Source organism: Polypterus senegalus, chromosome 14 (genome assembly GCF_016835505.1).
Source record: "Polypterus senegalus isolate Bchr_013 chromosome 14, ASM1683550v1, whole genome shotgun sequence".
Lineage (NCBI taxonomy): Eukaryota > Metazoa > Chordata > Cladistia > Polypteriformes > Polypteridae > Polypterus > Polypterus senegalus.
In genome coordinates, this window is record NC_053167.1 from 97,151,289 (window position 1) to 97,176,233 (window position 24,945).

Genomic DNA, 24,945 nt, shown 5'->3' on the forward strand with positions numbered 1-24,945 from the left:
GTAATTTTGATCCTTTTTATCAAATTCTTTGTAAATACACTTTATGTTAGTTGTCTATGTTATTCCATTAATTTAATCTTTCATAAACTTCTCTTCACAATATTATCTTCCAGAACAGAAATGCTAGAATGTCTGGGAGATTCTGATTTTCTTGCCAAATTGCATTGTGTGCGACAGGCTTGCCAGGTATTCTTTCTTCTATCACAAATCTAAATCATGATGAAAAGCATATTTTGTAGGCAGATTCACCCTTTGAATGATTTTTTTACGTTAGACATAAGTTAGAAAATTGAGTGATGCCAGAAATACGGGGTATTTGAATTTAAACATTATAAACTATTGTGACCAAATAAATGTCAGTCTTTTGAAAATTTGTCATCCTGCTGTACCAGTCTTGAAATTTATCTTAGATTAAATAGAAATGGTGATCATTTGTAAATGTGTTTTTAACCTAAGAGAAACTGAAAATATTATGAGCTCTGTCATATGTTGTTTTTATGCATGAAGACTAAATGGTTTTAGAAATGCATCTGAAATGATGAATGACTAAACTGTGAAAATATTTTTTTTTGTATATTACAAGCATATGTGTTTGCTTAGCACAATATTAAGTGCCTTTTTTATATTCAGGTTATTCTGTCAGAAAGTACAACTCAGAAATTTTTGGCTGAAGCAGGAAAAAATATTTTGTCTTCTATTATTCTGAAAGCACGAAAGGTATCTTCAATTTTTAGTCTCACTAATACTGTAATTTCTAAATCTCATTCATTTAATCAGAATCATTTTTGGATTAAAACTTCTTGTAAAATGTGCAGCTTTTTAAAATAATTTGAACTTTAAAAATGTTACAGTAGTTCTAAAAATGTACTAAAGTAGAAGACATATGCATCATGATAAGATGTAAAGATTTATAGATGTTTGTTTTTAAGAAGTCTGTTTAATGTATATTAAAGTATATAGTTTTTGATATTCCAGTTGAATGTAAATATAACTTACCCAAACGTTATAACTTATATAATTTATTTGATTGTATTTTAACTGATCCAGCTTAGACAGATAGGTGAAAATTAATTTTTTCATTTTAACAATTTTAATGTAAGTCAAATAATAATCCATACAATCAAATCAAACTTAACAAAACCAAAATTCAACCCCCCAAACCCCCCTCCCCAAAAGAAAGAGAAGAGAGCTAGCCAACAAAGCAAATCTTTGAAGCAGCAAGGAAAGAAAAGTATCATTTTCTCCTATATAGAAGCTTATTCTAAAATGTTATTGATTAGATCCTGGCATATTTTAGAAAAGTTTTGAACAGATCCTCTGAGTGAGAGCTTTTTTTTCAATTTCAGATAGCATAGGACATCAGTTACCCACTGACTTAAAGATGGTGGGTTGGGATTCTTCCAGTTGAGCAAAATAAGTCTATGTGCTAGTAGTGAGGTAAAGGCAATTACGATTTGTTTGTCCTCCATTTTAAGCGCTTCTGGGAGTGCACCAAACACAGATGTTAATGGGTTAGGAGTGATTGTGACAACAAGGCTATCTGATAGGCATTCAAAGATTTTTGTCCAAAACGATGTTAATTTCGTGCGTGCCCAAAACGTATGGCCGAGTGAGGCTGTAGCTAGATTGCAGTGTTCACAGATCGAATCTTGCCCTGGAAACATTTTGGATAGTTGTAAATTGAGATAAATGTGCTCAATAGAAGATTTCAAGTTGAATAACTGAGTGATTTATTCATGTGGAGCTAGACTGTATTCTGGGCATGGCTGCCTTCGACTCCTTCTCTGAAATGTTAAGTGAAAGAAACTTTCTCTATTGTGCCCTGGGATCTCTGAAAGGAAGGGACTTTAAAATGTTTTTATAAATTTTGGAGATGCTTTCAGATTCTTCAAGACTGATGAAACATTTCTTCCAGAATTGAAATAGGTAAAGGTGAAGGAACTTCAGTTTAGCAAAGTTTCTAGCTGGAAAATAGTGGAAACATGGTGTTGATGAGAAGATAAATTTGAAGCTTAATTTTCTTGTAGGATGCAAAAATATTATTAGTATGCAAGTCTCTGGTTTGAAATAGAAAAAGAAGCTTGGAAAGGATGTTCATGTTGATAGTGTTGATTCTCTTCGCTAATGTGAGAGGGATGGTGGACTATCTGTTCACATCTTGTTTAATTTTTTCCATGCAGACAACAAAATTTTGTTGAAAAAGACCTTTCTATTTACTTGCGATATTTACTCTTAGATATTTAAAACTGATCTGCTAGAATAAATGGGAAGTTGTCCAGTCTAGTATTGTGTGCTAGAGAGTTCACTGGAAAAAGCACACTTTTATTCAAATTAATTTTGAGTTTAGATATCTTTTGAAAATCTGCCAGTGTATTTTTGGACTGCTCACACCATGTTAAATGCTTTTTCTGAATCCAAAGACAATAAAATCCCTGGGGTGTTAGATTTAAGGAGTGAATATATTATATTAAACAAATGTAGAAGATAGAAGTTAAATGTCTGCCTTTTATAAATCTGGTTTAGTCTTGTGATATTATAGTAGGGGCACTTTCACAATTCTTCTCGCTAGAAATTTGGAGAGTATCTTAACATCATTTTTCAGGAATGAGATTGGTCTGCATTATGCACATTGTAGTAAGTCCTTATTTTTCTTAAGAAAGACTGAAATTAATGTTTGGCGAAAAGTTTCAGGTAGAATTATATTGTCTTTATCTTCTGTAAATGTTGCTAATAATAGTGAAGCTAACTTATTTGAAATTTTTTGTATACAAATCCACTGGGTTAGCCATCAGGGCCAGCTGCTTTCCCACTGAAATTAATTTATAGTGTCTAGTAATTCTTTAAGTGTCAGAGGTTTATCCAGTTCCACAGCATTAAGAGTATCTAGCTGTTGTATCTGTAATGAGACAAGGAACTCATTAGATTGTGTCTTTTCTTCTTTAGACTTAGTAGAATATAAGGACGTCTAGTACTCTGTAGATGTGTGGGTTATATTTTTATGGTCTATGATTTTTATCTCCATCTGTGTAGGTAATTGCTGTTATGGCATTGCGGATTTCCTGGAGGGCCACAGTGGCTACAGATTTTTGTTCTAACTCAGTTGCTTAATAAGAAACACTTATTGCTCAAGTAACACTTGTGCTTCACTTTAGTTGTCTTGCTTGTTACGATTCTGATCCCTTATTGCTTGTTTTAGTCTTAAACAGCTGTACTCTTGGTTTAATGGCTTTTTATAAGATTCAAATGACAAAAGAAAGCAGCTTTTCTCATTTTAGTTTCTTAACAATTTACACCTGTGTGTATTTATCATGCATTATTGGGTTTAATTAAATAATTTAATTAAATAATTGGAAGGAAAGTGAAGAGAAAAAAGTGAAAGATTGAGTATTACTCGTCCATTTTAGCCTTCAAATCATTTGGATGATATCCTTACAAAGGAGAAGAACATCTAGGATATGAGAATGGCCTGATATGGCAGAGTTAAGGCACTAACAAGCCATCAAATTAAATTATTGGCACGGATTGTTTTCTAATTAAGCAACTGGGTTGGAGCAAAAACCTGCAGCATCTGTAGCCCTCCAGGACTGACTTTATCCACCCCTGACGTAAGGTCTCATGTATAACGCCATGTGTAGAATTTGCACTAAAACACAGTGTACAGATGATAAAACTGGAAATGTGCATACGTACAAAAAAAAAAATTCAGCTGCATAAAGCTGTACGTAAGAATAGTTCAATGCACTTTCCCTTTATAAATTCCAATCAATGTGAATTTTAACACACATGCATGCACCTACAGCCCCACCCTCCAAACATTTCACATATTTGAATATGCAAATCTTTATAAATAGCCCCTTCTGTTCAGTTTTTTGTTAAATGACAATGGCAAAAGCACACGGAGAAAAGAATTTCAGAGAATGTGAGTCAAGGAAAAATGTACTATTTGTTGGCTTAAGTAGTGGTATAAGCAACAAAATGAAATTGATGGAGTAATACTTCGTGGCAATGACACTTGAAAGTTCAAGTTCAGAAAGTCACGCAGTGCCCAAAATAAAAAAGAACTGGTCAGATATCAAAGTTGATGTGAAAAGACGAGTCGCAGCCCACTGTCTGTTTATTCTGTTTCAGACAATATTATAAAAGCTGCACCCCGTATTGGGGCTGCATCTCCAGGTGGTGATGGTGCTGCTGTGCCCTGCAAATCTTTGGGAGCTGGCTGTGCACACACCTCTGCCTTGGAAACCGCCGGGCGACCATCGGATGCTGTTCTGGAGTCACAAAATGCAATAGTGGATGCTGTAAGACATGTGGCCAATGAACTAAGGAATATAATGACTGCTGTACTATGTGATATTGACCATAAATTAAATGAATTGGTTAAAAAATAAATTCTGCATCTGATTACCTGTTTTTACATTCTGTTAATTACATTCAAAAGAAGTTGTAACGCTGTCCGATTTGGCTGACCATTTGGTGAATCAGGGTCAGTTTCATCATACTGCATCTCTTCAGGGCAAGCCACAATCATGTGCCACATTTTGCAGCACGCTATATGCTTGCCCAATGCAACACACTTTTGATGTACTATAGAACAGCACATTAGTAGAGTACAAATGTTTTCTGTTTACATAACCAAATTCACTCTCTGAAGGAGCCTTTATAGTGTAGTGACAGCACCAAGCACCACAACGGATAGATTCTATGCTCTTTGCATGCCTCTTTGAGGTGACTCGCTATCCTTGAAAGGATTGTTTGCATTTTGCCAGACATGGAAAAGCACCTGCAACTGTGTGGAGTCTCTGTTTTTGTAGGATCCCCTGCTATAGATGATGCAATGTCAGCTCATTCTTTTGGTGATTCATACCTGGCTGATGTAAGTTGTCCAGCACTGTTTCAATAGGAATGTGCATGCAGTTGACAGCTCCGATTAAATTTGGAAAACTGAACAGTGCTGTAAATTGTGCTTTTGTGTTTGTCAGTTCATCTACAGTGTAAGGAAATATATATGTGAAAGACAAGTGGATAATACCATCCTATAAAGTTGGCATGGTGCAATTCAGTGATGATTGTGCAATACCCCATTGGTCAGCATTTTCACGTTGAAAAGCTCCTGTAGCTAAAAACCTAAGGGTGGACAGAACTTCCAAAGTACGTACAGCACAATTCCACACAGTCTGCCTTTGTAAATCCAGTGCCAGTCCAGTACACAGCTCCAAGAGGATAGATATATCATCCATAAATGCACTCTCTCTTCTTATTCTTCCATTTGAGATGTCTTGTAACAATGCTAAAGCAGTTTAGGTAGTTGGAGTAGTTTCGTAATTCTGTGGACTATTGTTATAGAAAGGTTATAATCAATTTAATTAAATTTGTAAACAATATGCAATTAATTTCAGTGTATTTCATAAACACTGCATCATGGATGTGAATGTAAAAAAGAAACGGACACTACACAGAAACAGTAACTCTACTTTAACGCTGGGTGTTGACCGTTTGCAAAACCCAGCAGAAATATGCATGTGCACTGTGTGAGGCTGCTGTGAAAATGTGCATGGCTTTATGCCAAGTTTAGTTTTTATACATGTGCGTGGAAACAGGTATATGCAACATTTTTGTGCATACACATTATTTATACATGATGCCCCTATTCAGTATGCTGGTCAATACTACAGGTGTCCCTGATTTTGGGTTTTTTTTTTTCTCTTTTTTCTGTAGTGCTACCTAGTACAAAAATCTTTCAGGGGATTAGGCCTTTGTGAAGATTTTAACTGTACATTTTGTATTTGGCATTGGGTTTTGGTATTCTGATTCATTTGTTCTTGTAGGCTTTGACCTCTGCAGCTCTTTGACCATATGTTTTACCCTTCTGTCTCCTGATCTTGTTTTTACTACCAATACCCCCCCACACCCCCCACTGCCACTTCAACTCTAGCAGTACACTTATAAAGTAAGTAGTTTATAGCTGAAACCCCAGTCAGTATTCATGGTTTTCCATCTCTTCGTCAGTTTGTAATTTTATGCAGCACTATATAGTTTAAGTTGCCAGTATTGCCCATAAACACCTGCTACAGTCAATAGATAAAAATTTTCTAAACATTCTAACTTGCTCATAAGGTAGGACATCTTGCTCTATGACATCCTAACAACTACATAGTTGTTTTTTATTTGTAACATTTCTTAGTTGTTCATATTTTATGATAGTTCTGAAGTTTCAGACAACACATACAGTTCATCTACAAACCAATAGTCAATGCTCGGATATATTTTTGCAAAATTAGCTATTAAAGCGTAATGAGATCACAACTTTGATTTCCCTTGACACCTTTCTCTGCTTTAAATATTCTTTGTGTGGGGAGGGAAAGTCATTTATTATACTTAGTCAACTTATTATTGAAGTACTTGTTCAGCATTCAGACACTTAATATTCCAAAACATGAATTTAGTGTCTCACTGACTTACTATTTAGTTATAACAGGGAACATCAACATTCATCAATAAGATTTAAATAACATGACTTACTTTTGTCATTCTCTAAATAAAACTATAATTTGTAAAACTTTTATGCTAACTTTCAGTGTATACGCTATTTCACATTGCAGACTTCATTGCAACAACAGCCTGCAGCTTTGCTGCATACTTATTCATCACCTTGCATTGTCATCCTTCTACTTTTCAGCAGCTCTGAATGGCTCTGCCTTTCTAATATATTGGCTCATTAAAAATTGTTAAAATTGTGCAAAAGGTCAGTCCTATGCAAGCCTTTAGTTGGGGGTTCATTTAAAAATGCATATAAATAACTGACGACAGAAATTCCTTTTTGACAAATTATTTTTGTTAACATTATCAATAATGTTAAATATTTGTTTTAGTCCCAACAAAGCCTGTTAGACCAACAAGATATAAAAACTCAATGATTTTACAAATGGGTGCTTTCAAAATTTATAGGAAAAGCATAGTATTCCTGATTTTTTTTTTTTTAAACATATTCTGTTACTAACCTAGAAATCAAAAGCACACACATGCCTGGAAAGACAATTGCATGGTTTATATAAGCAATTAATTAAAGTTAAATAGATAAATCATACTTTTGTTGAATAGTTTGCCCAGCTACAAATTAGAGATGGACTAGAGGAAACTGATGAATTTATAACCTTTAATTTAGTTTGACATAGACTTTGTAAAGAGGCACAATTGTTACTATAAATCTGACACAACTATTGTATATTTTTGAAATTCATTGACTTCTTTAGTAAGCTTGTCAGCTTCATGTTAGTTCAGATGAACTGCAGATACACAAGTGATTTTTAAATTATATTCACTGGAATATATGTATTACATTTTTAATTAAAAGAATAAACAATAAATAGTTACATTTTTTTGTTTATATACGTGATGTTTATTTCAACACTGTGTTTGATACACTGTGTTCACATGTTCCTTATAATGCAGAGGTAAGCTGTATAACTAAATATGCTGCAATCTTTTTCTATAACAAAATTCCAATTTTTACAGAGAAAAGTATTGTTAGTCCAAACCACTAGATTTTATACAGTGCATCACTTGATAAAATACATTGTGTAGATGTACAGTAAAAATTAGTTTTATTACTTTAGAACCCAAAGAGGTTTGAGGAGGTTTATGAGGAAATGATGCTGTTTTTAGAGCAGACAGACCACTGGGAGAACACTAAAGCTGAACTTGCTGCCAGAGGGGTAAGTTTGTTTTTTTTGTTATTATCATTCTACACAAGTATGTAATTTATTTTTATTGTAGCTTTGACTTTGTTGTCTTGAGAACATAACGGATAGGTTTATAATAAATATTCATACTGTGTACCTTTGACAGGTAAGGCACTTGAATTTTTATGACATTGTCCTTGACTTCATTCTAATGGATTCATTTGAAGATTTGGAAAATCCACCTATTTCTATACAGAATGTAGTCAACAATCGATGGCTAAACAGTTCATTTAAAGAAACTGTAAGTAATTTGTTCATTTTTCCTTAAAGAAGTAAAGAATGTATGGGGTGTGCCGTTTTAGTACTATCTGTTCAGTGTGAAAATGTTAAATTAGCTTTTTGTTTATTTTGAAAAACTAAAATGAGTAATTTACCAAAAATGTATTTGTGCCAGTTTTCCATAATATTAAGGCAGAATTCATTTTCTAACATGGATATGTAACTACATGTTTACTGGTAGTGTTTTTACAATAAACTGCTTTTCATATCCAGTATTAGTATGGGATATATTGTTTACCACTTATGCAATAAACTTTACTAAAAAATTGTCAACTTCATATGAAACTTTGTCACCAAAGTAATAGAATATAAAAATATTATTATAAATTGATTAATTTACAATCTTTACATTTAACTGTATGTAATTCTTGCAAGATTTTGAAAATTTTTATTATTGAAAAAAATAACATTGCATACAATCAAGTCAAACTTATTTAATAAATGACGTCATAGTCAAACTAGAAAAAAAGCACCAGAAAGCAAGCAAGAACAAAAAAAGACAAAACCTAACAAAAGAGAATTCAACCCCTTCCTGAACTTGTTACTTATAACACTACAGTAGGCTCATGTTTGTTTGTGATCCAAATATTGTCCAGTTGGGGAAAGATGATCTGTATGTTCTATACTGAAGACATTTTTATTACAACACCCTGGAAGCTGTTGTAGATAACAGGATGATCTTCAAAAAACTCTCCTCCAGGAGGCGCTCTCTTTGAGCACTTTTAGCCACACGCTCAATCCACCACAATAGTGCCTCTAGGGGTCTTTTCTGCCCACTGCAATTCAGTACTTCCACCCATTGTACTGTTTATTTATTTATCAATTGATTAATTGTATTATCTGCCCTGTGAGTCTGTGTCCTTATTTTGTGTTTCTGTTTCTGTATGCATTTGCATTTTTCCATGGGATTAATAAAGTTTATTAAATTTTATCTAATAATAAAACAGTAATGTAAAATTTGCTATTTCTGATGGATTTAAAATAAAAGGGTGAATACATTGTGAGGCGAATATATAGAATATAACTATTTCTGTGCATATATAATTCAAAGGATAAGCTTGCTATTTTTCAGGTCAAACTTATTTCTTCTCAATCATAGTATATATTAATTTGTCACATAAAATTGCTTTCTAAAGTGAAATGTCGAAGGGGACATATTTGCTAAATTTTAAGGTTTTTATTCACCTATAGACTTGGGTACCCTTAAGCCCTATTGTAAGCTGCAAGAATACGGAAGGCATATTTAAAATTTATAAAAAATCAGTATGCTTTAGAAGACAATTTTATGTGAAAGAGTAACATACGGTACTACATACCAAGATTAAGAAATAACATTGACTTGAAAAATGCCAAATTTATCCTATAATGTCTGATAAAAACAGACGTTATATGTTTTATCTGCACATATCAAGTGACCAAGAATTGGGACAACTGACTAAAGGACATTTTGTGATAGAGAAGTGTTTCCTGTTATACTAAATGTGTACAGATAATATAGTCATATACTTGTGAAGAGTTTAAGTGCAAAATTACCTCTTTTTGTTGTGACCAAATTGCAAGGGAGAATCCTGACAATATAACATTTATATGGTTATTTCATCCATATTCAAACATTCTTTTTCAAAAAAAAAAAATTTGCAAAAAAAAAAAGTATGTAGCTTCAATAATGTACTATACCTAAAAAATAAAATACAGTACACAAAAATTCACATCAATCTGGATTTTTTTTTGGCAAAAAAAAAAAAAAAATTCAGGCATATCAAAGTCTGTCAAAGTCAGTCAGTCAGTCATTATCCAACCCGCTATATCCAAACTACAGGGTCATGGGGGTCTGCTGGAGCCAAACCCAGCCAGCACAGGGTGCAAGGCAGGAACCAATCCTGGGCAGGACGCCAGCCTACCACAGTCTGTCAAAGTCAATGCCATTAAATGCTCTCTATTAAATGTATGTGTGTATGTTGTATGAAGCCAAATGTCAATTTATAGTACAGTGGAACCTCGGTTTGCGAGTAACTTGGTTTATGAGTGATTTGCAAGATGAGCTAAAATTTTTAATAAATTTTGACTTGATAAACGAGCGACGTCTTGCAATATGAGTAGTATGTATGCGCTTTGTCTGCTGAGCGTCATGTAATTCCAGCTGGTTCTTCTCTCTCTCTCTCTCGATTGTGGGCAATCGTCTCCCATTCTCCGTCTGAGTCTGTGTGCCTCACTCATATAGTCAACATCCGTACGAGCATATACTGTTTACTACAGCATTGTGACTGTGTGTGTGTGTGTGTGCACGGTGACGTGCAAGTCCCTGTCTTACACCACCAGCTTTACTCAGCTTGAAACAGCAACAGCGGTTTTTTATTGTAGCAGGATCTGCCACTCTATACACAGACACAGCAGTCAGGCAGGGTCGTGGCCAAGTAGTACTGTGCCCTGCGCATTTATGATATTCCTTGTATCACCCACTGATGGCAGGCGCTTATAGCATGTCTGCAATCTTTCTGGATTCGCTTTTTACAGCGAACTGCTACAGCACTGGGAGACTGCAATTGCAGCTTTGGGACGCTCTTCCGCATGTCGTCCCGTTGGGTGGAATCCCACAAGAATTTAGAAACTCACTTACACCAGCCATGATTCTTTTCAAAGGTAAAGTGCAGGTTAATTTGTTTTATGTATTTTTACTTTATATTTTGTATTAATCATTTTTATATGAATAGTTTTGGGTTGTGGAACAAATTATCTGAGTTTCCATTATTTCTTATGGGGAAATTCACTTTGATATATGAGTGCTTTGGACTGCAAGCACGTTTCTGGAGTGAATTATGCTTGCAAACTGAGGTTCCACTGTATATGAGTTTCTGTACAGAGTGCAAGTATTGTTAAAAATGAGTCTTAAATGTCTCCTCATAAAAACTGATGAATCATTTATTGTTTACCTATTTCTATATTTACAGTGCATCCGGAAAGTATTTTTTGTTATGTTACAGCCCCACATTTTGTTATGTTACAGCCTTATTCCAAAATGGATTAAATTCATTTTTTTCCTCAGAATTCTACACACAACACCCCATAATGACAATGTGAAAAAAATTTACTTGAAGTTTTTGCAAATTTATGAAAAACAGCTCGGACAGATCCAAGCAACTATGGGCCAGTAAGCTTAACATGTCTTACAGGAAATTAATAGAAGGAAATATTAAACAAGTTAATTAAGGAATTAATTGAGCAAGGAGATAGTTGATGTGATAGAGATTTGATGCAATATATTGTGCATGCAGTAGACTAAATGAAAGGGAAGTAAGGCCAAAGGATTGGAGGTGGTGTTCTATCATGGTGTGAATGGGAGGAGAAATGGGATAGGGGTTATCCTGAAGGAACAGCACGTCAAGAGTGTTTTGGAGGTGAAAAGAGTGTCAGACAGAATGATGATTATGAAGCTGGAAATTGAAGGTGTGATGAAGAATGTTGTTAGTGCATATGCCCTGCACGTTGGGTGTGCAATTGATGAGAAAGAAGGTTTCTTGAGTGTGTTGAATGAAGTGGTAGAGAGTATAACATGGGAGAGAGGCGTAAGAGTGGAGGAAGATGCACACAGATAAGATTATACCATATGCGAATGGATCAGTCTAACTGAAATTGTAGACTGCAAAGTGGTAGCAGGGGAAAGCATAGTTAGGCAGCATAGGATGGTGGTCTGTAGGATGACGGTCCGTAGGATGACATTGGAGAGCAAGAAGAGGAGGAGAGCCAAGGATCAAATGGAGGAAGTTGAAAAAGGAAGACTGCAATGTTGAGTTCAGGGAAGAGGCAAAACAGGCACTGGGTGGCAGTGAAGAGTTAACAGACAGCTGGGCAACTGCAGCAGAAGTAGAAATGGCGACAGTAAGAAGTTTGCTTGGCGTGACATCTGGATTGAGGAAGGAGAAAAAGGAGATCTGGTAGTGAAATGGGGAGGTACCAGAGAGTACCTAAAGGAAGAGGTAGCTGAAGAAGAAGTGGAATAATCAGAGAGACGCAGAAAGTAGACAAGAGTACAAGGAGATAAGGTGTAAGGTGAAGAGGGAGGTGGTGAAGGCTAATGAAAAGGCGCATGATGAGCTGCATGAATGGTTGGACAATAAGGGGGGAGAAAAGGACCTGTACCGATTGGCTAGACAGAGGGACCTAGCTGGAAAAGATGTGCAGCAGGTTAGGGTGATAAAGGTAGAAGATAGAAACGTGGGAGCAAAAATGTTGTCCGTCTGTCTTGCAAGTGAGATAGGGGAGTGTGTTGAGCAGACAGAAAGAGTACTTTGAGAGGCTGATGAATGAAGAGAATGAGAAAGAGAAGGTTGGATGATGTGAAAATAGTAAATCAGGAAGTACAATGGATTAGCAAGGAGGAAGTAAGGACAGCTGTAAAGAGGATGAAGAATGGAAAGGCTGTTGGTCCTGATGGCATACCTGTGGAAGCATGGAGGTGTTTAGGAGAGATGGCAGTAGAGTTTTTAACCAGATTGTGTAATGTAATCTTGGAAAGTGAGAGGATGCCTGAGGTTTAGAGAAGAAGTGTACTGGTACCTATTTATATGAATAAAGGGGTTTGTACAGAGCTGTAGTAACCATAGAGGGATAAAATTGATGAGCCACTGCATGAAGTTATGGCAAAGAGTAGTGGAAGCTAGGTTATAATTGAGGTGATAATTAGTGAGCAGCAGTATTTTTTCATGTTAGGAAAGAGCACCACAGATGCAATGTTTGTTCTGAGGGTGTTGATGGAGAAGTATAGAGAAGGCCAGAAGGAGTTGCATTGTATCTTTGTGGACCTGGAGAAAACATATGACAGGGTAGAGAAGTATGTAACAGTTGTACAGTATATTGACGAGTTAAGTGTGACAGTGGTGAGGACTGCTGTTGGAGTGACGGATGCATTCAAGGTGGAGGTGGGATTACATCAGGGATCGGCTCTGAGCCCTTTCTTATTTGCAATGGTGATGGACAGGTTGACAGACGAGATTAGACAGGAGTCCCCGTGAACTATGATGTTTGCTGATGACTTTGTAAGGGTGATACCAAAATAGGTGGATTGGCACATAATCTGGAATCCATTAAATCATTACAGAGGGACTTGGACAGATTGGTGGTAGATGAAGATTGTAAGTAAATGTAAAATATTTCACAAAGGAAGTAAAAATGTTAGGTTTGAATACACAGTGGGAAATCTGAAAATCTAAAGTACACCTTATGAGAAGGACTTAGGAGTCATAGTGGACTCTACACTATCAACTTCCAGAGAGTGTTCAGATGCCATTAAAAAGGCTTAAAGAATGTTGGGTTATATAGCACAAAGTGTGGAGTACAAGTCCAAGATATTTATGTTCAACCTTTATAATGCACTGGTGAGGCCTCATCTGGAGTAATGTGTGCAGTTTTGGTTTCCAGGTTACAAAAAGGACATAGCAGCACTAGAAAAGGTCCAGGGAAGACCGACTAGGCTAATTACAGGGGTACAGGGGATGAATTATGAAGAAAGTGTAAGAGAGCTGGGCATTTTCAGTTTAAGCAAAAAAAGATTAAGAGGTGGCATGATTGAAATATTAAAAATTTTGAAGGAAATTAGTACAGTGGATCAAGACTTATTTTAAAATGAGTCCATTAAGAACAAAGGGACACAGTTGGAAACTTAAGGGTTAATTTCACACAAACATCAGGATTTTTTTTATTTATTTATTTTTTTTACACAGCTAACCATAGACACTTGGAATAATAGCATGTACCAAGTAGCATGGTAGACAGTAAGACTTTAAGGATTTTCAGAACTAGACTTGATGTTTTTTTAGAAGAATGAAGAGGATAGGACTAGCGAGATTTGTTAAACTGAATGGTCTTTTCTTCTCTAGATTGTTCTACGCCATGCCCTGCTGGACAGTAAGGTGTGTTGTATTTTTGTAATGAAATCAGTATGACATAGAGAACCTCATTTGACTGTTTTACCACACCAGAAGTTTTAAAATTTTAAATTTGGTGTTTAGCTTGTTTTGCAGTCAACTTTTGTGCAGTGTTAGTTTTTGTTTTTTCTTTGTTGTTCAATTTATAGTCAGTAGGCCTAAACCAACATCACTAAGTCAACTTAACAGCTTAGTAAAAAAAAAAAAAAAATGTTAGTGTTATCACATATTAAGCAGTAAAGTTGAAAGTTTATGTACATTACTTACCCTTGTCACTCACCAATTAATGTCTCGGTTTCTAATTTTGAAAATTATTATTACAGTCAATACTACACAATTTCATGTTATTTAAAAAAGGAAACAAAAATTTCAGGGTTATTTACATAAACAGAAATGTGCGTATGTGTGCGTGCATATATACATATCACACACACACAGTACATTCACAATGTTGTGCCATAAATAAAATTTCAATTGGTATTGCATTAGTTTTATTATAAAAAGAGACTTGAAAAATCTACAATTTGTTTTTATTCTTTTAGAAGTATTTCTGGGAGTTTCTGTGAAATAGAACTGCTTCTGCTCCAGTATCCTTCAGAATACTTGGCCATTGTTTTGGTGGGGGTTTAGTTATTTCATGCCTTATTTGGAAAATTTTTTGAATCATTGATATGTAGATTCCAAAAGCTAAAATTTCAGTGTTGTGGCTGTACATTCTTGCGTGCTGTTTTTGAGCTTAAAAATGTAAAAAATTTCTCTTTACAAACTTGTCTGAAGAAAATAATAGCTGAATGTAACATCAGACATGAACCATGTATAATTGCTTGCACATTATTTTATAGATTCATTGCCAAAGTTTGTGATGGGTTTCATTTGAAAAAATACATCAGTATGCAGGTATTGTCGAGTTCACACTGATGGCACAAATGGTGAAGTTATATAGCATTTTGACAGATTGGTAGTCTGTGAAATGTGTTGTTAATTTATAGCCATTTTTAACAAATACTTGTGCAGTTATAGTGGATTTATTGTTTTTATCTTCATGTTTTCTTAAAGAATAACAAAAAATAGTATTAGAACAGAATGACCAAAAAAGTGTCTGCAATTCAAGCTGCCCTACGTACTTGCCACTTTCCCAGCAGCCTGCCATGTTGCAACTCCTTTGGCAGTTCAGACAGCTTCTGCTTCTTCTGAATGTGCATTGCAGATTTGTTTTCAAGTCTGTTGCTGTTCCAGTTTGGATTGAAGTACTTGATGATCTTACAAAGTTCCATTGTCAAGCAGCCTTCCAAGCACCTTGGTGTTTGTTCCCCGACTAGTAATGTATGTTACTGTTATATAATTCTAAAAAAAACCTATTTCAAATACTGTACAGATACAGGAATTGAATACTCATACAGAAAGCACATTTCCTTTTTTCTAACATAAAGTATTGTCACATTAATAAAAAACATTTTTTGTGTCAGTGCTTTGAAATAAAATTGTTACAGAGAACAAAATTTCAGTTTAGGATTTTTTTACATAGAAAAATTAAAAGAACTGGTCATGGAAATGGTAAGCATTTGTAAATCACTGTATATTTTGGTTTATTGTGTTCTATTTCACTTTTTGTATTTTGAAAATGGGCAGTATGGTGGCACAGTGGCAGCGCTACTGCCACAAAGTAAGGAGAATAGGCTTCACATCCCACTGTTCACTGTGTGGAGTTTGCATGTTATCTCTGTGACTGATTTGGCTTCCTCACATAGTCCAAAGACATGCAGGTTAGGTGGATTGGTGATACTAATTTGGCTGTAGTGTGTAGTTTATGTGTGTGTGTGTGTGTGTGTGTGTGTTCGCCCAGCAATGGACTGGCACTGTGTCCTGTGTTGTTTGTTGCCTTATTAACTTGTATAGGCTCCAGCATCCCCCACGACCCTGTTCAGCACTAAGCGGGTTAGAAAAATGACTGACTAACTGGCATTTTAAAAACTGAGGATACACTGAGGTGCTGTGAATAATCTCAGGCCTGCACAGATTTTCGTGTCCAGTTTATTTGGATTTCTTGCTGAATCTCATGGACATGCAGGTTACCTTGACTGGCAACTCCACATGAGCCTTGCAGTATTGCTCTGTTTAGAGATGGTTCTTGCCTTATGCCTGGTTTTGTTTGCTCCCCACAGCCCTGAGCTGGATGAAGTAAATTTAGAAAATTGACGAGTAGATACCATATTTGTAAATGTAAAGAAAATGTTATAGCATTATCTCAACAATTTATTTGAATTAGAGATATAGTGTACTGGTTAATCTGTTTCAGGAGATTTCTTATTTCTGATATGTAACAGTATATAAAACATTACTCGGTGGCAAACCAGTGAAATCTAGCCTTTCTGGGAGGTTCAATTTATAATAAGATTATTAGAACTAGACTTTAACCAGTATGTAGGTAACATTTGTTTATTTTTTGTGACAGGCTGTAGCTTCAAGCTGTTGGTCAGTTTTAAAACAGAAGAAACAACAAGTAAAGGTAGGCAATGCATTTTATTATTGTTAGCTTTTATATTATTTCTTTGATTTGCTTTCCATTTTACTGATCAAATGGTTTCAAAAGTCACACGAACAGACACTAAAATAACAATTGCTATAGCACACAGCAAATCAGAGGAATATACCCATTTTTAGGTCCTGTCACCCTAAGTCCCCATTAACATTTCTACCTTTTTTTTTTAAAAACGCTTACTTTAGTCTCTGTTTTCACCTTTCATGCAAACTAATCTGTATTTTTAACCCCTGAAAATGGAGATTTTTGAAAATGCTCTCCAGAGCCATATATTTCTCAAATGCAACCTTAACATTATAACATGGACAGGTGGAAGCACTTATTTTTGAAAATGCAGATTTTAAAAAATGCACTAATTGTACTCTGATTAGTTTGTGCTTATTATGTATCATTTATCTGATTGTACCCTGCTCATTACATTATTTAATTCCCTGATTAGTCAACCTTCATGGAAGGAAAGCCATATTCCAACATAGTAGGTATAAAGGAGTTGTTTCCGTGCAGTTTGAGTGCTGCATACATTAATAAAAGTCTAATAATTTACCAGTCTCTCCAGTTTTGCGATAAATCTCATGTTCAGTGATGTTACCACTCTTCCAAGAATGTTTCCACCGATGCATGAATATCCATTGTAAACAAATGTCTACTTCATATTTTCAGTCATTTCACTGTAGATAGAGAGAATTTTGTGAACGGTGTGAAAACACTAGTATGGACAGATGTCATTTTAGTTTAAAAATGAAAGTGTAGTAGTGTGGATGCATCCATATAGAGCTTTGGTGTTCCCTTGTTTATTATTGTGAACCGGGTAAGACTAAGTTCATTATTAGGTTTGTGTCCCTCACCTCAAGATTCACATACACACACTCAGAGATTCTTTTTACACAACTTTGCATGAGTAATGCTCTACTGCTAGTCATTCTAGAATATCCCACATGGGATTCCTTCCACACAAGTACATAAGAGTGATGCTTCAAGCCTGTCGCTTCTCAGGACTCCACATTGGGACTCACTGTGACCAGCACTAAAAACATGGGTGTCTCATCCATTTTGTTATATATCACTTAATCAACAAACAGGGTCTTCCTTTTGCCGCACTTGTTCTTCTTTTCAGGTGCAACTTCTCAATCCAAAAACCAGGAATCTTCCCACACCAGCTGTCCCAATATTTACTTCAACTACTAAAGATATAAAGACAAAGTATATAAAAGTAAAAGTAATGCTGTATTTATTAAAGTATAATAATACCTATAGAACAAAAGAATAATAGCAAATAAAATAGCAATAATCTGGATAAAACTTACTGAAAATTATCATTGTCAAAGGATGATGTTGTCCTGGACGGCTTTTTAATTTAGCATAGAGCATAAGTTTGCATTCTACGACATCCAAACATTTTAGTTTCTCTCTCTTTCTTTCTGGCATATCGTGGTCTGTGGTGTTGCTTCCTATGCAAAAGGAGTCATTCCTTCTCAGTTTTTCAAATGGGCCATTATTTATGTTGAAATTCCACATTGGAGCTCCAGTACAATTGACATAACAAACTTTTGATTGACTAGCTATCATTTTGCTGGATGACTCTACTCAGTCTTTGGACCTGTATGTGCCTGTCTTCTGTTCTCAAGGTATAAACTAACCAAAACAGCTTTTGATCCTGTGGCATCTGCACTGCTTTCTGTTACCTCTAGCATTAAGTTATAAACTGACTGAAATAGATGAATTAAAGTTAAATTACAATACAGTACATTACAATACAGGTGCAATACAGTAAGAATACGTAAGAGAAAATACTTTCTATGATAATTGCCCCTGTAATGAAATTGCCTTATAGTTCATCCTGGTTTGTTTAAGTAAATTTAAAACTTAATATAAGCAGTCTGCAGTTTCAAAAATTTGAAGATTTTACACTTAAGTGCACTTAGTGTCACCTGAATGTAAATGGGCTATTGCCTAAATGATTGAGCTAAAAGTTAAGCCTTCCGTAAAACCTAGCTTCGGAGGGAATTGCCTATCTTTTTAATATTTTGATTAACCTGAATTATATAACTATGTTCACATATAGAAAAGGAGAAAAATAAAAAAAAATAGTGCCAACGTAAATGGACACATAGAAAAGGCCTGGAATTTATTAAGTTTGAAAAAGTGATGGATATCAACAAGTAGTGTAAAAACTGCTGTACAAGGCAAAGGCCCAGAGACAGCTAATGGCTTTTAAAAACTTCAATAGAAATGCTCACTTTCTGTTTGTGTGCTTACTCCTTTGTATTGCCTTCCCTGTGATTATAATAAAGCTATGTCCAGAAGGTATATTTTTAAAAATGCCCATTGTAAGATGCAGGTTCTATAAAACATAAATTGTGTTAAATTTAGTCAATTTTGAATGTTTTGTTAACAGGTCCCTAATGGATTTATTGCACACTTTTATGCTATTTGTGAACATGTTAGTCCAGTCCTTGCGTGGGGATTCCTTGGTCACAAAAGCCCTCTGCATGACATCTGCAACTTCTTTAAGGTAAAAATAGTTATTCATTCAATTTATAATTACAAATGTATGGATTTTCCATGTCATTCAAGGATTTGCCAATGCTTGATGCTATTGATGATCAGAAACCTGATAAAAGTATACTAATGAACCAATATACTTGTTTTTTATCAGTCACTTATGTAATATTGTTATTTAGCAACAGCTTTTTAATCATATCAGGATGGCTGATGCCAGGAAAATTGTAAGAGGGGCATATATTCATGGGCTTCAAGGCTTGCCAGAAAGAGAAAGGAATTTTCAAATTGCAATAGGAACAAATGTTAGAGTTAGGGTCAGCTGCATGACCTTTGTGTTAAACAGTTGTCATCTTAAAGACTGAACTAAATAATTAGAATATGAGTGATTGATAAGGTGGAACATTTGAAAGTGTTCTCATGAGAAAAACACATGCCTCCTCCACCAGCTAAGTGTGCATTTATATTGAATTTGTGTTTATTTAAATAATTAATAATATTTATGGACAGATTTCATTTTCTAAAAACAGAATTTAATTAATCCTTCTTCTGAAACACTCGTCGTGATCATACTTCATAGCTTAAGTAGTGTGTATGTGTTTTTTAGGAGAATATATTGAAATTTTCATCACAATTTTATTTCTTTCGCAAATTAATTTGACATGGACATTGCTTACAGTCTGAAACATATTGGCTTTTTAAAAATATATAAGTGTGGGTATTAAATAAGTGGTGAGATCAAAACCTTCAATGTAACTTCTTTTAAAGTTATGCAAACAAAATACATATTTTAGTGGTCAATTTGCAAATTCCTTAATTGAAAAGTGTGAGTCATACAGTCTAGCTGAAAAACAAATCTATAGATTAGTTATGACACATTTAAGAAATGTGGTATGAGTAGAAGTTGCATTAAATTGTTGTGAAGGTGAAAGAATAATAAAATAAATATTAAGTAGAACATTGAAGATGTAAAAGACAAAGTTTTATTCTTCTATGCTAGCATGCATTGCAAAACCATATGTAAATATTTGATTCCAAAAATTAAGGCCAGTTTTCATCAAAGAAAATAGCAGATTTATTTATGAAAATCATTCTGTTTTCTCCTGTGTGTTTTAGTTAAAGTGTGATGGTTATTATGTAAGTAAACCTGTTTATTTATGCACATTTGTTTTTATATATGTAGTGTACTCAATGATGAAACACAAACAAATAACCTGTGTAATAGTTGTATAGATAATGAGGTGTACTGTATATTTTAAGAATGGAAAATGGCAAAACTACTGACTTATATTCTTACTGAATTGTTAATCAATTTTCTTCTTCAGGTATTTCCATTACTGTATTGTAGTTGTATCAGATTTTTTCAATCCATTCCCCCAACCTGAAAATCAATATATCAAAGTAGAATGAAACCATGCAGGAAATTGTTCTTCTTAAATGAAAATCAGTGCTGAACCTACTGTATAAAAGTAAATAAAAAACAGTGTAAAAAGTAACATATGAGAAAATGCTTTGTAGTTAATAATAATAACAACTTTTAAAATCATGATATAGATAGTTGTTGATTTTCACAAATGAGTAAAGCATAAAAAATGTTAAACCTTAAATATACCTCTTAGCACTACTGGGGCAATAATCAGAACATTCAAAACTACTAAAACAGTTGTCAACTTACAAAGACAGGATACAAGTTTTTAAGAGAAGGTAATAGCCACTAGTCCACTCTCACGTAGATCGCCTTGTGGTTACAAGGTGTCTCTTTGGTCTGTGCAAACATGTTAGCTTGTTTTTGATTAGTACATTTTGTGATAAGGTAAAGCTCAGAAAGCAAGCTGACCATACATAAAAATGGCAGAATAGTTTAGCCACTCAATTTAGTATCATTCTGGAATGTAGGTGGGGGAGAAGCAGCTGGCTTTCTGTGTCCCTGTGTTTCCACAAAGAAGGACTTGTCTGCTACTTGAAAGCCTAACAAAATGGTGGAGAGCTCACTGTGTCCAACACAGCACCATTGATAGCTGCTACTGGAGTTTGTTTTCCGTTTTTCTTTTTATTAGGCTCCCTAAAAATTTTTGAAGGAAACTAAACTTTACTTCCTTTGCTGGCACAGTGATTCATGCAGCAGCTTCATGGATTGAGTAGGCTGGGTTCAAACCCACTTCCAGGCACATGTGTTTGCTGCTTCTCCCCATTTCTATGTGGGTCTTCTCTGGGTATTCCAGGTGTCTTCCTACATATAGAAACACATGCATGTTAATTTAATTTGCTCTGCAGCAATCTGTCACCCCATCTACCATTGGTTCCAGCCTTGTACCTTTTGCTGCCAGCCCATTATTAACTTGAGTTTGTAACAGTTGTTACTTTTTATTTCTTTAAATATCTTTTTCTTTACCTTAGCAATAACACAGCACAGGGTTCATGCTGCTTCATTATTGATCAAGCATCCTGTGTAACAGCTAATAATTTTCTGTGTGAAGATAGATAGATAGATAGATAGATAGATAGATAGATAGATAGATAGATAGATAGATAGATAGATAGATACTATATTAAACCCATGGTCTTCTTGTGTGTTTGTGTGTTGGTTTTCCTTTCAAATCCCCCAAAGACGGTCATGTCCATTGGCTGAAGTTGACCATGGATGTCCAGAGTTGTGTTTGTCCGGACAAGGAACTAGACTGGATAAACCATTTAGGCGCAGAGAGTGAGTTGCAGCATTATTTTTACAAACAGTTGTATATCTGTTTTTAAATCTTTGATTGATCTCTTATCAGGAAGATTAGGAGAGTTTATACAACATATAGCATGACAGTGCTCCTTAATTTGTGCAAAATATTGGGGCTAGTGTTCAGGACAAGTGAGTTGTGAAAGTTGAAACCCAGTTAACTTGTAAGACATAGAGACAGTTGTTGTGTTTCATGTTGTTATAGATCTGCCACACACCAGGGTCTACTTTGCGGGAAAAAAAGCATGTAGTCATCTCTACTGTAGCACTCATGTAAGAGAGGACCTTTACTTAATTACCTCAAAATATAAATGTAATTTTCCTTTTTTAGGTTTTTATCAAATTAACAACAACAACATTTACTTATATAGCACATTTTCATACAGACAATGTAGCTCAAAGTGCTTTACATAATGAAGAAAAGAGAAATTAAGAATTAGAATAAGACAACACTAACTAACATAGAATGAGAGTAAGGTCCGATGACCAGGGAGGACAGAAAAAACAAAAAAAATACTCGAGACGGCTGGAGAGAAAAAATAAAATCTGCAGGGGTTCTGAGGCCACAAGACCGCCAAGCTCCCTCTGGGCAAGAAAACACAAGGAAGTTATATGTATATATACACACACATGCCCAAATAGTTTTTGGTTGTTTTACAACTGTGAACATTATACTGTAGATAGTATTATTATTTTACTGCTGCTTCAATATGTGTTATGGCTATTAATTAATCTACCACAGTATGCAGGTAAAAGCACATTAGAATTTGTTAAACAGCTATTATGATCACTTTGTTTGAGCATAGTGTCTCACGTTCATGCTGTTCCTGAAATTATCAAAAGTGATTTTAAGATAGCCTTGTCATTCCTGAAATCCATCTATTGGGAATTTGTTTTTGAATGTTACACCTAATTTACCCTAACTTAAAAAAAAAAAAAAGTTGCTTAATTTTACTATAAACAAAGTACTTACAAATATGACAAGTCAAATTATAATTTAAAACTATTTAGAAATATTTCCAAGATGTATTACTTATCTAGTACTGTGTTGTTGGGGGGAGATAGTGCCTGTCCTGGGTAGCGCTGGGCACGAGGTGATTTGAAGATAATATATTCTAAATTGTTTACAGATTTGGAATATATTAAGGTATCTACAAAACACAGTTTAACGAAATACATCATTTACAGATATCTTCAAATATTTTGCCTTTACTCATTTATTTAAAAATTGAATTTCCATTCTGGGGTCATAAGCAGCAGCATTCAAATCTATAATATGTTGGCCCCTAAATGCTCATATGTTATATCTTAGATTTTCTAGATATTGAAAGCTCAAAATTCAGTTAGAGTGAAACACAGATAAAAAACATTCAAGTATGCATTTACTCAGTGAATGTATGTTGTTAACAGGCAATGTGCTACTACTGTATTTGGCTTTAAGTTAAATTGTTGACTTTTAAAATAGTGCATGTTTTATTGTTGAAGTACCCTACATTTCATATAATCTTCACAAATAAAAAAGCAAAATATAGAAAAGTAGTTGCAAATACCTTGAGACAACTTAACTGTGAAATCTTTACTTTAAATGATGAAGTATTTATACTATGTACAGGAGCATTTTAGATTTTCCTAAAAGGCCAGTAAACATTTCTACCACACAAGTAGTACAAGGTTTATGTATTTTTATTGTATTACTATGGCCAAATTTCTGTCTGGTGTATAACAAAGAAGCACATAAAGCTTATTTTCCTTTGCTGAAATATGTGATGACTGTAAATGAGCATTTACTAATATTTTTAGAATAATAAGAATAATTTGTTTATACTTTTATGTTTTTATTCATAATGTTTGTTTTTTCACTTCTGAGCTGATTCTGGTTTATGACTAATGTCCTGCTCTGTCTACGTCTCATTTAGACAGTCTTAAGAAAACAAAGCTGCAATAGCTTTGCAGAGATAGAGAAATAGATATAAGCAGAACATATATTTAGCAAAAAAAAGCAAGCAATATTTTTCTTGAAGTATTTTTAGATTTTATGATTTAAAAAAAAAACCTCCCCTTTCAGACTCATTTAATGTAATGCAGAGTTTATGGGAGTCACTGACATTTGGAGCAAGGCAAAAACCAACACTTGCTACCACATTGCCCTGGCAACACCACCACACTCATTCAGTTTAAAGCTGTCAGTTAACGCAACACATATATCTTTGGGATGTCATGTGAAAACCAAAGAACCTACAGAAAATTCTCTACAGACACAGGGAATTTGTGTAAAATCCATGAAGATAATTGACCGGGCTAGCATTTAAACCCAATCAGCTGTGGTTGCTAGACTGCTCTACTATCTTGCTGTAAATCCCAATTTGTTTTGTTTTCTTGTTTTTTTTTAATAAACTTTAATCAAATAGAAATTAAATCAGTTTAGTATCAATTCAGGCTCTAAAGCACTTTCTTATTCCAGCTAACCCTCCCTCCACCAGTGTCCTTCAAGGTAGTTTTCACTATTAGCTGTTTCATTCTCAGCTGTTGATAATTTATCAACCAAGTCCTGGTGTTTTCTTACGTAAGATTTAAAAAACAGACCAAGAGACCAACATGATGAATGCAAAAGCAATGCAGAAATCAGCATATCTCTTGATCCATGTCTAAAGTGTTGGTCACTACTAAATGCTAAGTGAAGTGGTTGGGTTTATTTTGATTTCAGTATTTCACAGTGTTGCATAGATGGAAAAAGCTTGATATGAAATATGCTGTTTGCAAGTATTCTTATATAAAAATGAAGTACACATACTGTACATATTCAGATTTTGTATATGTATTAAATTTTGAATATTCAAATGTTAAATTGAAATGTGAATGTGTCTACGATTCTAAATATCTTCAGTAATACACTGGACGGTGTACAGTGGGGGAAATAATTACTTGATCCCCTGCTGAATTTGTAAGTTTGATCACTTACAAAGAAATGAACAGTCTCAATTTTTTATGGTATTTTCATTTTAATGGAGAGAGACAGAATATCAACCAAAAATCCTTAAAAAACACATTACATAAAAGTTATAAATTGATTTGCATGTCATTCAGTGAAATAAGTATTTGATCCCCTACAACCCAGCCAGAATCCTTGCTCCCACAGATTGGTTGTGTGCCAATTGCAATTGAACAATCAATCAATCAGTCAATCAGTCAATCAATTAGATATTCCTGATCTTAACTGGTTATGTGTATAAAGCACACCTATCC

At 34.5% G+C, this 24,945-nt stretch overlaps 1 protein-coding gene across 2 annotated transcripts in view; it reads left to right on the top strand.

The window, feature by feature from the left end:
* miga1 (mitoguardin 1) overlaps positions 1-24,945 on the top strand; it is a 99,110-nt gene that overhangs the window by 71,382 nt on the left and 2,783 nt on the right. For both annotated transcript variants that reach the window (XM_039736056.1, XM_039736057.1), the window contains 6 exons: positions 114-186; positions 631-717; positions 7,614-7,712; positions 7,846-7,980; positions 16,392-16,445; positions 18,874-18,990. In XM_039736056.1, coding sequence (XP_039591990.1) covers positions 114-186; positions 631-717; positions 7,614-7,712; positions 7,846-7,980; positions 16,392-16,445; positions 18,874-18,990 — 565 coding nt within the window. The remainder of the gene's footprint in view (positions 1-113; positions 187-630; positions 718-7,613; positions 7,713-7,845; positions 7,981-16,391; positions 16,446-18,873; positions 18,991-24,945) is intronic.